Source organism: Colias croceus, chromosome 8 (genome assembly GCF_905220415.1).
Source record: "Colias croceus chromosome 8, ilColCroc2.1".
In the NCBI taxonomy this organism is placed as follows: domain Eukaryota; kingdom Metazoa; phylum Arthropoda; class Insecta; order Lepidoptera; family Pieridae; genus Colias; species Colias croceus.
In genome coordinates, this window is record NC_059544.1 from 6,790,650 (window position 1) to 6,804,921 (window position 14,272).

A 14,272-nucleotide genomic window follows, 5' to 3' on the forward strand; every position below is an offset into this window, starting at 1 on the left:
GAAAACTTTTTACAGCGAAGAGCAAACTGGATACTACGCATGCGTTGTAGCGTTGCTTATTTATAAATGTAAATAAAATATTTTGCTTGTAACACCGATGCATGTGGAAAATTTCGCAAAAAAGCTTTTGGCATAAATTTTTTATACCTGAATTATTTCGAAAGGCGCAATAATAAGAAATTCGGTGTATGTATTTATTATGCATAAAATCTATTAATAGTTAACTGAAAATACGTGGGCAAGTTAAAATGGTAAAGGTTGGAGGTATAATTTTTAAAGACTTTGTTGACAATAATCCCACAATATTAATCAAGATAAATAGAGGTAACACATTTTTGTGCCATCAAAATCATCATCATTTACTTACTAAGGGTTTTTAAAAGGCCTCTTATTTTATTTCGAATTTGATTTAATTTTATTTTTAGAATGGATTTCCTTCCTATTGTAATGTGGTTTGAAAATAATTTCCTCAACCCGTTATAGCATAGGTATAAGGTAAGTATAACTGTTTTGTTTTTAATCACGTTGATATAGAAGAGGTTATCAATTCGAAGCATATTTTTCTTAAATATTTGTCCATCGATAACTCTGTTAGTTTTCAACCTATTGACTTTTTGTGTATGATAGGGAATTGTTTTCGTCTGGTCCCAATTTAAGTATCGTCAGATAGGAATTGTAAAGTTAGTTTAGGTTTTATAGCTGACTTTAAATTTGCGGGTCTAGTAAGTAATGATGGAGATGAAAGATCAAAATACGTCATTTTCACGTTAAAGAATATCTTTTGAAAGGATATTCTTCTCTAAATAACTTTATTACTTTTACTCGATTATAATTTCTATTACCATAATTAGTGTTCGCTTAATTTTTTGGACATCACGCGGTTATTTAATAGATAAATATGAATAGAGCTTCTTATAGCTAAACAGGAGATAAACTTTTTTTTATTTTTTCATTCTTGCTATGTGGTAGCATTCTAAAGGTCTTTTAAAATCAAATCGATATTTAGGAAATAGGAATTATTTGTACTTTAGGGGATTCATTAAAACAATATTAGTGCTAAAGATCGAAATAAGACATTCATGTTTTACGCTATTTTGTTTACCTACTTGGTTATTTGTAATTCATTTATATTTTCTTAGAGATTTATTATTAATTATTACAACTTACAATTCTTGGGATATTTATAAAAAATAATCAAGCATTCGCGTTATAGCTCTTGTTTTAGTTGAACTAATGTTTATAAATCAATTTCGGTCTTTGGAGACATTTTTAAGATTACTTTGACCATAAATGGAAATACATTTATAAACATGCAAATAAATAATCGTATTTATTTTTGAGCAGTCGTATTAAATTCCCAAAGTAAACATACATAAGCTACATAAGACTACGGGTACTTTTAAAGTAAAAATTCGTTTCAGCCTTTTCAATTTTGTTGAAATAAGTACTAACCCATTTCTTTACACCGTGTATCTTTATCTTATAAGAATGTTAATAGCTTTAACTGAAATGAAAGTGAAGACAGGTACATGAAATAGAGAAGAGTAGACGCTACGAGGGATTAACTTAAGCCCTCTTGAATATCTTTTCTGAACAAACTATATACAGTAATTTTAATCCTTCTTTGAAATAGTCTATTTCATGTTGCATTGGAATCGTTTATTATAACTTCTTACTAAAGTAAATAGATTGGTGGGGATGTGATTCCACGACCAACAGATTTTAATGAATGTTGCATGTTTTATTGTTGAAAAGCTTAATGAAAGTGCTTAAAAACTGAAAAAAATAGGTCAAGAATACTCAGTATTATTCTGACAAGTACAGTTTGAACAAAATATTTTTTGGTCATTTCTCAATACATATTTTGCGTCTATTCAATTTAAATTCCTTATCAAACTAGTCTTAGTCAAATAACATAATACGTAGTAACGTAATATACTATACATGTTGGATTAATGAGCGCTTCGTTGGCGCAGTAAGCGATAGCTTTCAACAGAACCTCTTGGTTAGAACGCGTACTTAGTTATTTTAGAGCACGGAATACTATCAGTTTATGATAATGATCTGATTATGTAATTTGTAATTAACTTAATTTCCTCCAGATTTAGTCCTAGTTTTAATAATTATTATTAATTCTTTAAAATGTAAGAAATAAAATTTAAATATTTTTATAATAAAGTAAAGAAGTGACAAATTTAAAATTTCTCGATTGTCTGCAACTTTATTCAAAGTGTTTCGTTAAATAATGCATTAAAGTGATTACACTAAGTCGATTGTAAGTTTGAATAATGATCAGTCATGCGTATATCACGTATGTAATGAGAACACTGGTGGCTCAGTGATAAAAACTTAAAGAAGAGCTTCAAGACTAGAAGATTATACTACTTAGAAGATTTTTTTATTTATCTACATATTTTTATACCTAAGTTTCTATCACTACAGCTTCACAAACCAGCTGACTAAAAAATATCTACCAACCATCTGGCCAGCGCGTGGTAGATTATGTCCTAAATCTTCCAATAAGGCTTGTGCATTTGTTTAAAGTGCAGGGAGCACTACGAATAAATAGGGACTCATAGTGGTCTTTGTTCAATAAATGGTGGGCTTTTGGCAAACCTACAGTGTAACATAAATATTAACCTAGAGCATTATAAATTATTTTCCGTCAAAAATGTATATAGAAGGAGAAGAAATCTTAAAATTCTCAAAAAGCTGCATACAGAAATAAAAAAAAACAACGCAAATATTTTAATTTGTTAATATTCAGCATCAGAACGCAGCACGATGATAGCAACGATAAGTTACTTATGCTAATGGAGCCAACTAATACGTGGTCTGCGGCATTGTGGCTATTTGCTGAGTGAACTCCTTGCCGCCCGTAGCTTTTTATTAAAACCTATAAGCTTCCCTTTTTTAATATAACGAACATCTAATTTAACTTTACAGCTAAAAGCGAATGAAAACACGGGTATAGATTATAAAGTTAAACGCATAACGAATATTTTACGTTGGATTCTTTCAAATATACTAAATTTTCTTAGTTTTTCGTAGTTTTATGCGTTATCCTTCAGATTTTAGAAGAACAAGCAATAATATTATACATTCTAGCAATTGTCTATACAAATTTTCTCTTTATTTACATGATTCAAATAATTAACGAAACAAATATTTCTTCGGCACTTTAAGAGACTCTATAACTCTATAAAATTTCACACAAAATCCATAAAATTATCTGAACAAGGAATTTAAAACTTTATTCATACAGAAGAGCTAATAGACATGCCTAGTCTCTCGAGTCATTGGAGAGTTTACACTTAATAATAAAAATGCATTTGGAGTGCAACTTCAATAGAAGGTCGGCGCGGTCGCCAATTTATGTCCGCATTAGAATGAGTAACGATGCTCAATAAGTTTGCAGACGTTTCCATATATTAAGAATCGAAATCGATACTGTTTTCTGAAAAGAAACACCCTCAACTTTGTTGCATTTAGCCCGTATATTTTACTTTCACGATACGCGCATTAAGGACTTTAAAATGTTGGCTACCAGAAATGAATATATTATATTAGAATCACATATTTATAAATAAAAATATTTTCACACTTGCGACATGTATATTAATTGGTTGGCAAAATTTACAGGCGGTTGTAAAGTCGAGTTTAGTGCAGCCAAAAAGCTAACAACCACGTGTCAGTTGCCACTGACAATTATGGGAATTACGGGAATTATGTTTTACTTTTTCTGTTACCTTTACGTACTTTGAAAGTGTGCCTAGTTGAAAAAAAAAACCACTAAGAGTGAATAAAAATTTTTTGACACAAGTAGGTACTACTTCTCATTTGTAAAACTTGTTCCTAGAAGTCCAATTAACAGCAGAGTAAAAACGAGGACCAAGGTTATTCGTAATCCAACAGACCTCAACATAATACGCTCGTTAAAAAGAAATGGCACTTAATTAACTTGTCTTTAAAGAGGTGACTGGTGGCTGTTAGATCTCTAATTTCCTTTGAATTTAGTGCATGGTTGAAAAGAGCGAAGAGTACCAACTGGTCATATCGGACGGTGCACTTCGTAAAAAGTTTGAAGGCTTTAATTTAGCCCGTTGTTAATTCGCGCGCGACCGATTCAAAGCCAGTGGCGGCCATTATTAAAAGCGTAAATTGTCAAACAGATGTACCGAACGACTTTGGTTGTGTCACGCTTGTTTTAAAATGCAATGAACATTTTATCAACATTACCATAGTCACGCGGTCGCTAGCTTGTAATGAGTGTTGTAGAGAAGTGAGCGTTAAATATGCACTTTGTTACGCTCGGTCTTTATCTCTCATTTAAGTTCAAATGAAGCACTGATTGCCGCTTTTTCGAGTACCTTCTTATTTATAATATAAATTATGTAAAATTTTGATTTATACTATAAATTATGTCTCCTATAAAATTTTAGACGAAGAAAAATACAGATCTTATTATATTCTAAGCGACAAGTCACTTCTGCCGCAATTTACTGAGCACTTGTCTCTTGTCGCGCTCGAGCTCCGACCAACCACGGAAAGTGTACCTATAGATAAAATTTAAATCGCACTTCAAGTAGATGTCGTTTTACTGATACTAACAGTTGTACTAAGTTTGTGCATTTTGCTTATACCTATTATATTGCTTTACAATTATTACAATCGTACAATAACTTAACTGTACCAAGGGCTTAAAATAAATTAATTAAAAAAAAATCAATCCAAGTAACGCTACAACACAGTACAACAATGTCAGTTTTATATCCATGTAGGTTGATACCTACCTACATGGATATTATATATTATTATATGATTTTAGGTAGTATAAATTATGTACCTAATACAAAATGAAAGAAAACAGTTATAAAACTTTTCCGAAAATTAATCAAATAACGTTGAATTGAACTTTAAAGGTTAACAAATTTTATAGTTAGATTATTCAATAGATTACATCTGTTAACTATATTTATATCATCGGTACTATTACTATTACGTGTGTATTATCTGTCTGTTTCAATGCGGTCAATGCACGAACAGGCAGCGATAACGATAAAGGCTTTGAGTAATTCTCTGAATGGACGGATATGAAGTCTTTGACATGATACTGAAACAGTTCCGTGATTTACGGACGTACCTGAAATTCTGGCATACGAGAACAATTTTATTTTTCATTCAGTCATAACTTAATTTAATTAAAACTTTTAAATAAATTATAATAAAAATAAATTAAAAAAATAGACAATTTGAAATGTACATATAACACATTTCAAATTGTCTATTTTTTTAATTTTTACAGCTACAAGTCCAAAAGAAAATGTATTTTATATAAACACCTATACAAAAATAATTATTCAAATTACCGACAAAAAGTCAGATAGTGTTCCCCTATAGTGTTGATAGTAAACTACAAAATTCCATAAAACATTAAAGGCCATCAACGCAAGATTCCCCAAGGACTGTGCTGTCCAGACGTCTGCAAATAACAGTGTAAAACCTTAATGGAAACAAGTAAAGCTTCTTTTTCACATTAAATAGCCTTTTTATATACGTCTTTTTTAGTAACAAAAAATAATAATTGTAAGAGCACTTCAGTTCACTCCAACATTTTGCAATTTGCGTTCAACAAAATTTCAACATGGGTAAAAACTGTGACACCAATATTTTATTATCACCCTTATTTATTAATTTTATCAATAAACCCCATCGTAGTAAGAACCTTATGATGCATCATTTCTGTACTAAAATTTTAAAAATATATTGTTTCTAAACACATTTGTTAACAAATATAATGCCAATTTAATAGACACGGTTAGGCTAAGAAATCTCAATCCGAAAATACATTTACAGTACTCAAAAGTCATCGAAAATCCATTTGGCATTCGCTACAAAGCTGTTTGTATGCTAAGTGCTATAATGATTTGAGAAAATAACAAGATGCCATGATTAATAATAGCAAAATTTGTATATTCACGATCTTAGTTCACGATCTTGAAACTTTAGATACGAATCGATTAATGTTTAGATGTCAAGTTGGGATTTTTTTGATAATACGCACGAGTTCGTATTTAATATAAACATAGTACCTACGTAATAATATATAACGAAAAAATATAGTCTAGAATGGTTTATTTTAAAAACACTTTTAAATTATTCGCCATGGTTAAGGAAAAAAAATGTAATTACATATTATAAAATGTGATCGAAACGTTACCAAATAAGATTAATGTTTACAGCCTTTAAATCATACCATAATAATTAGGCATTTATAATACATTGGTAGGAAATAAGGTCTAAGGAGTTCAATTTAATTATTTTATGTGTAGATATGGAAATAAATGAAACATTGAATGACGTTTAAAACTTTTATTTAACAGTAAGTAATAACAATAAAATAAATTAAATAAAACATATTATCAGATCATAATCCATCAACGCCTAAACCATACGGAGATTCGGCATTCGTTACAAAATAGTAATTTCCGGGTTTCCTGAAACAGAAAGTAAAGTTTTCACACAGGTTCTGGATCCTTCGAAGTCCAATTATACCACTTTTAAAACAGTTATGGGACACATATTTTTACAATTAATTGAATGTAGAGTTTTCTTACATCATATCTAAGAGAGTTTTATTGTATTTCCAAAGAATCTGTAGACATTGAAAATATGACAAAAAAGGCACAGCATTGTTATTATTTATTCTTATAATGTTAGTATTAAACATTATACGAACAAATTAATTAGTGTTAAACATATACTGTAAAAAAAGAAAGAGGATTTCAAGTGTTACTGTGTATTTTTGAAAAGCACTTTTATGAGATTTGATAAAATAATAGTAGTCCACTTACACGTCCTTTTTAAATGTTTCAAGAGATAGGGTCGTGGCAAGACGCTGGTCGTTATTGTATCGTTTCCAAATTTTATAGTTTCTTGCTCGCGACCCTATAAGTGTTCCCGGATGTTTTATAGAGTCAACTAATAACTGCCAGCTTCGGTGGTGGTTACAGAGATCTGAAAAAAAAAAATTAAAAATAAAACAAAAAAACACACACTTGAATTTCTATTATTTTTAATTAATTTAACTTTAACTAGAAATTTTTGAATAAACAATCAACGGTTTATTTAGGTAGGTACATATTGCAGACTGGACTAAACTTTGACAAGTTTTAAATTAGAGTTTTAGATTAAAAATAAAACCTAATATCGATTTTTGGGAGACAGACTGTCGCTAATCCCCGAGTGCGGCTCGTTACGTTAATTGTTGATTGGCGCATGTCAGCCACTAACCAAGAATAGATTAGGGTTCTGCAATTCATTTTAGCTATTTTTAAATACTGCGATAGACAGAAGATCGATTTACAAATGCACTAAAAATATCAATATAGAAGAGTAACAAACGTGGAAGTTTTAATATTGTCATATGGATATGATATTATGTTCTATGTTTTTGTTTAATTTATATCCGTTCATAACTTCAATTATAGCCTAAAAGAATTAAAAAAAAAAAAAAAAAAAGTTCGACGACATGTGTCATCCGCCAACCCGCACTTGGCCAGCGTGGTGGATTATGGCCTGTACCCTCATAGGAGGCCCGTGTCCCAGCAGTGGGAACGTATATGGGCTGATGATGATGATGATAATTTTCTAATCTCTGTTTAGCCATATTTTATTAGAAGGAGAATCAAATTACCTTCCGCCGACAGCACGGGTGCCGGTCTATTTTGACATCCTGGCTGTACCACTGGTCCCACTGCCCTAAAATTGGGCCAGAAGTCAACAGTACCAAGTGATGCCTTACTACCATATTTACTTGGATCCGAGTGAATGACAGTAACTAGTGCCGCAGACCCCGGGTTCAGTCGTAAAACTGGGGGTTTATTTTCGAATCCTACAGCCGCTGGATCTAGTCCGATAATCCTGTAATATACGATTGTAATGAAAACAGAAATACGCGGCTGTTAAGCACCACTTAAGTGCACTTTATAGTCTTTAAAAATAAATTTGCAATATATAATTTTGGCAACATTTGTGGCTTAATATTTTAAATATGCGAATTTTAAAATTTAAATTCAAAGTGATATTTTGTGTATTTTGTTGGAAAAAACATTATTCTTATTATTTATTTATTGCTTAAGCAAAGATTTTTTTGGCACGTGAGGCTTCAATATAATGAAATATAGAATTTAATTCAAACTTATTTCTTCTTAAGAGACCATTTTACTTGGTGTCTTATAATGTAAAGTAAATACGGTTGCCACTGTGATTAAAATAAAAATACAGTTACCAGGGCAAAAGAATTCCATTATGTCTTAAATTGTTTCCCGCAATTCCAAAGACGTGTGCTCCCAGAGAATGTCCAATTAAATACAGCCTGGTTAAGTCAACGCCGACAGCCGAAAGGTTCCCGAGCGTTTCAGCAAAGCGGACGCCAAGCTAAATGTACAAAAATACGTATTAAATCTTCGTCATTAATTTCTATTCAACACTTTAAGCAATAATTGGAGTAATTAGAGCTAAAGTTTAGTTTAGAGAGAGCGACAGACATTATATGAAATAGTTTTGAGCAATAAAGTCATCTTGCCGTTAGTTCACAGACTACATATTAAACTTAAGCAAGTGCATCTATTTGTATGAAAACCAAGCTGCCATCTGTCTATTATGTGACGTGCTATATAGGTATTACGTCTTAAGAGGGCTTATTCAATTTAACGCAAGTCAAAATCTCCGCGATCTATTACGATAGATCGCGGCTTGCGCTATCCTTTTACTATGAACAGCATAAGTCCACAGGAGAGCGCCGAGCAACATGTCCTCTCTCTGGAAAGGCTCGCTGCCGACTGATTTTAATCGGGTCGCGCGCAGTGTTTTATAGTACTTTAAAAAAAATTGTAGAAAAATAATAGAGGTACCTTAGTTGATTTTTTAAATTTTATCTTATAAGTAAGACGTTCTTTTATTGCAATATGTAAAAATAATATTAAACTAAGTCAAATATCTTGGTGAAAATAATCATTTTGTCGACTATAATTTCTAAAAAAATTCACATTGTTCGGATTTTAATTTCGTAAGTTAGGAGTCCAAAATAAAAAAATCTTTTAACTAACTATTTTAATAAGGATTTTTGCAGTTAGTTAAAAAAAATTGTGTGTTAGATCTGTCAGCGATTTCAGATATTTTCAGCTTCGAAATTGACACTAAAAGCGAAATCAAGTAATCATCGGCTCAGTTATCTTGATGGTATTCACAAATACTGTATTAATTGAAAAAAACTCTTAACTAACTATATGAACAATAAAATTTCCTAAAAGTATTAGTAATTCATATGTTTGTAAGATAAGTGGTTGATGGACAATCTGGTTTGAAAAATCACATATTTGAGCCAAACAGCGCACGGACCGCGTACACGGCCTTAAGATGCGCGTGCACGTTTTCAGAGAGTTTCCAATTCAATGAGATTCAATACGGAATTTCGTATTGAAATTTAGTTACACAGTCGTCAATACAGACGGGAAACTGGAAAAAATTAATTAAAATTGTGTGACTATTCATTTTAATAGGTACGTCAAGATAACCTTCACTTTAAGATTAATAAATGAAAGACCAACTAAACCAACAAAGTCGCTCTTTGGTTAAAAATGTTATAATATGAACAGCAGAAGGAATGAACGAACAATAGTAAAAAATAATGAACAAGAAATAAATTATATCAGAATTCAGACCAGAAGAGGGATTTTGAAAATGTTTATTTTATGAAGAAAATGAATACACAGAACAACATATTTATAGTTCAGGATACATCGCCCATTTTTGCAAGTGACTACTATCAAGCTGATTTTCCGTTTGTAGCTTTATTTTTATGAGACACTGAATAATTCCGTGTACGAAAATCTCGATTGTGGTAGCTAACAGAGATAACAAGGATAAAATTTTTTGATTTGATGGTTCTCAAATATTTATTACGCAATTTGTAGGACAAGTCTGTTGAATTATATAAACATTAACTAAGTGAAAACAAAAAAATTAGCTTGTTAGGAATCATTTATGATGACCTCGTTATCGATACACTTTGGAAAGGGGGACTCTTTGAACAAACCATAGATTTTGTAGGACAAATATTTTTTCGAATAATTTAGGTAATTATCTTGAGATTGAACAAAAAAAAGTTCAGTTAGTAATAAATATTTGAGAACCATCAAATCAAAAATTTTTATCCTTGTTATCTCTGTTAGCTACCACAATCGAGACTTTCGTACACGAAATTATTGGGCGTCTCATCAAAATAAAGCTACAAACGGAAAATTAGCTTGATAGTAGTCACTTGCAAAAATGGGCGATGTATCCTGAACTATTACTAAATAGTTACTGAACTAACTCTCAACTCATAAAGTCTCCCAACTCCCATTTCTTGAATTATTTTTTTTTCCATATAGCAAACTACAAAATATGTAGTTATGTTCAATTTACCAATACATTACCCGTATACAAATAAAAATCAAATTTGTAAAGTTATTTCAGTAAAAATAAATACGAATTTTGTATAATCGTCAGTTTCCTTTGATATTCAGCAATTGCTTGTTTTATTCCAATATTTTATTTCGCCCAATTTCATTTACAGCGAATAGTCTATTAAGCAAATAAAAGCATTCTGAAAAATATTTCAGTTAAGTTATTAATAAACTTTGAATTGGACATAATGGCTACTGAATTCCCAAATTCTTTAGAGCAGATTTGTTTTGTGCTTCATTTATATATACATCTTTATTTAAATTACTATCATGCAGTGGACTAAGTTGGTTATTTTTCATAAGCATTAAATACCCAGGTTTTTCAGAAAAACCTAGGTATTTAATCGAGTTATAAGCAAAAGTGGAACCACACGAGGCATCTAGTTATACGCCTAATTTTGTTAATTAATTAGATAATTGTAATACCGATAATAAGCAATTAATTAGTATCGTAATTCTATTATAATAATTAAAGCCAGTTAACATCGATTAATTCTCTTTGTATTAAATTATTACTTTTTTGAATAAAATTGACGTGTGGCATTTTGCTCGGTAAACCACTTTCACATTTTTTGGGCGCAATTTCGAAAAAAACATTTTGAACCAATGAGTCACGTGACTGCCGACGGTAGGAAATTTTGGTTCAAATTAAACTTACAGCTTGGAATTGAACATAATTGTATCATAAATGATATTTTAAAAGAGTATTAAACTTATTTAACGAATACGAAAGCGAATATATATCTATCATAATTACGTAATTACTCAATTTTTATTAATAATGTGACCATTCAAGTGAAAAGTTATCCTTTTGATACATGAAAATTAAATGTATATATCATTCAGTAAGAACGTATAAGTTAAATAATTATTTCCATAAAAATAATCTTATGAAACTTCATCTAAACGAGCGCTTAAAATGCGTAGACAGATCAAGCGTCTTTAAAACTTTCATATTGATGTAAATTTTTACAACTGTAGAAATATTCGATTTTCATTTTTATAGATACATACATTTTTTTGTAAAATACTTGATAATAATTACTTTTCTAGCGTTAGGTGCTGCCCAATTGAGGTAAGAGGAGGGAATGCTGGACATCGAATGCGCTGCCAACTGCTCCCAATTGAGAAGTGCTACGTTACTTTCGCCTTGCTCCAAATATGCTTTTATTACAGCTTCCACGGCTGGACCAGTAGGAAAACCTAGAAATGTATCGATTGTTTTAATTGTTTATTGTTGATTGTACAAAGAGTCACCTCCAATAAGGGATTTTTTTAAATATATGAATATTAGTAAGCAACTATTGAAAATCTGTCACACATATTTTCAATCGCAAATAAACTTAATAAATATCAATTGTCAGGGTGAAGCGGAAAAAAACAAGCAATTAATTACAATTGACACTTCATACGAATTATATTTCTCCACATAACTATCCATAACTATTCAAATTTCAAACTTTAATTTAAAAATAATTCAATATTAATTGAAATATAAATAAGAAATTATTTGTAAATTGTAAAGCTTCAAACATTGTCGAACCGTTTCGTGTTTATTGTTGTCTCCCTATCTACTGAAATTTCCTAACTCTTGCCTCTATTAAGACCCCTATAGTAGCGATAGCATATCTGTTGCTGTTATAAAAATGTCTATTTTATCTTCGCCTTGGTTATACTTACACCTTTACTGTATTGGTTGATTTGAGCTGACTATTACTGTACTAATACTCTATAATCGATTTAATTAATTTATTTAAGTTTAAGAGTTTAGTAAGAGTTAAAAAAATATACCTATGTATTTTGTTTTAAAATTAATTGACACAAGTTCGAGTCTGTAAATCGTACCTACTTATCAATTATGTTTATATTATGTACTTATTTTACTTTAGCAAATAATTTACATTTTTTTGCCTACGGTATCGACAATTGTTAAGTCGTTGATGGCATACTTGAACCTACTGAGAACCAATACAATTTAGTTTATTTGATTGTTGTCTCTATTTATACATTTAATTATAAATATACTTTTATATAATCTACTATAAGTATACACACCTGTAAAACCGTGACAAAAAATAACTGTATTACGGCTTTTATTATACCACGATGAATTTATGATTTCATGAGATTGATGTAGAGGCAGCTCTTCATATTTATCAAAGGTACTGAAAACAAAAAATGGGTGATCAAACGGAGCCCTTCTAGTCAAGTACAATCAAGATTCTATGAGCTTTCAACGGAGATTGTTTGATATGAACCTCAATTTCGAAATTTCTTTACAAGCGTTTTTAAATTATAGCAATTGCCGATATTATAAACATGGTTAATAATGTTTTTCATATTATGAAATTCATATTATAGAAAATATTGTATATAAAATGAGATGTATTCCAAATTGTAAATGTTTTAAAAACAAAACAAATTATAGTTTCTATTGCATAATAATTGATAGGATTAACTGTTACATTTACTATGAATTCAAAAAAGTCGCTAAAAAGATTGTTAACTTGTTCAAAAGAACAGTTTTAAATTACCTCAAGTAAAACCTCACTTTAGCTTCTTTGTCGCCATAGTCGTCCGCGGAACAGAGGGCTGTAATTAAACGCAAGCTTATTAATGCAATCGAAAATGCATAGAGTAAGTGCCTTTCCCCAGCTCATGTTTATTCTACGACTGCCTTTGTAGTCCTTTTAAAGAATGTGTTACTATTTGATCAAAATATCGACTTGGTATAAATGTGTGTTTTTTTATATTTAATTCGAAATAATTCGCTGGTTATCGTGATCAATTTAATATAAAACAATATTTTTTTGAATTTATTTTATTGATGAGACTGATATTTTGTGTTTTATACCTACTTAATTATTTAGAGAGAGAGAGCGTCCTAATAGAGTCTTAAGAATTTAATAAATATTTTTCATGTAGGTACCTAGATCCCCGGACCCATCTAGATTCTAGTTTTTTACTTTTACTTTTATTATAGCACCTAGAATATAAAAAATCAAGTTTGAAGCAGATATAATGACACGTCGAATGTGAAATATAGCGTAAACAATTTAACTTGTATTATAAAATCTGTAAACAACAAGATTGGTTGCTGTTGTGAAAGTTCTCAAACAGGAATAACTCGTCAGGACATTAATTATTTTTAAGCTTTTATTAGATATTTTTTGACGTTTTCATAACATATAATGCCTTAAAATATATTATTTTATCAACTCACCAAAGAAGAGTGACAACGTGAACCCGACTACACTGTTCATTTTGCAATTTTGGTTAATCCACTTGCCTGTATGTTTATATAGGGGCTGGTATCTGAGTGTCCTTATGCGCTATAGTATTTCGTCTCCTTGACACAATGTTACCGAATTTATCTATATTGGTTTAGGATTTAACATTATTCAATCAGTCCTTATCTAAGCAAATTTTCACTCGGATTTAGTATACGTTCTATTTGGGTTGAACTGATAAGGCTACGTTTGCCCTAATTTCTTCTAGTCATGTGTAGAAATTTGGTTATTTTTTAGTTGCTTCTTAAAAACTAATCTTTATTTTTTAATTATTACCTTATAATCTTGTGGGGTTCTGCAACTATCAAGACATATAGAACAGTGAAGTGGTATTTAAATATACGAGCTGTCATGGCAAAGGTTACTGCCAAGACATTTGGGATTAAAAGAATTTTTTACCATATATTCTCAGACGTTTATTTTTAAATAATTGAAAATTTTCTTAGAATCGGTCAAGCTGTTTCCGACTAA

General features: G+C 30.4%; 1 protein-coding gene across 1 annotated transcript; it reads right to left on the reverse strand.

Moving 5' to 3' along the window:
• Positions 1–6,357: 6,357 nt before the first annotated feature.
• Positions 6,358–13,795, reverse strand: LOC123693815 (phospholipase A1-like). Its single transcript, XM_045639049.1, has 8 exons — positions 13,735–13,795; positions 13,046–13,103; positions 12,567–12,676; positions 11,557–11,714; positions 8,291–8,439; positions 7,697–7,923; positions 6,855–7,017; positions 6,358–6,497 (listed from the first exon to the last, which is right to left on the reverse strand). Exons 1-8 carry the CDS (start codon positions 13,772–13,774, stop codon positions 6,428–6,430), a joined length of 975 nt encoding a protein of 324 aa, XP_045495005.1. The 5' UTR covers positions 13,775–13,795; the 3' UTR covers positions 6,358–6,427.
• Positions 13,796–14,272: the final 477 nt, after the last annotated feature.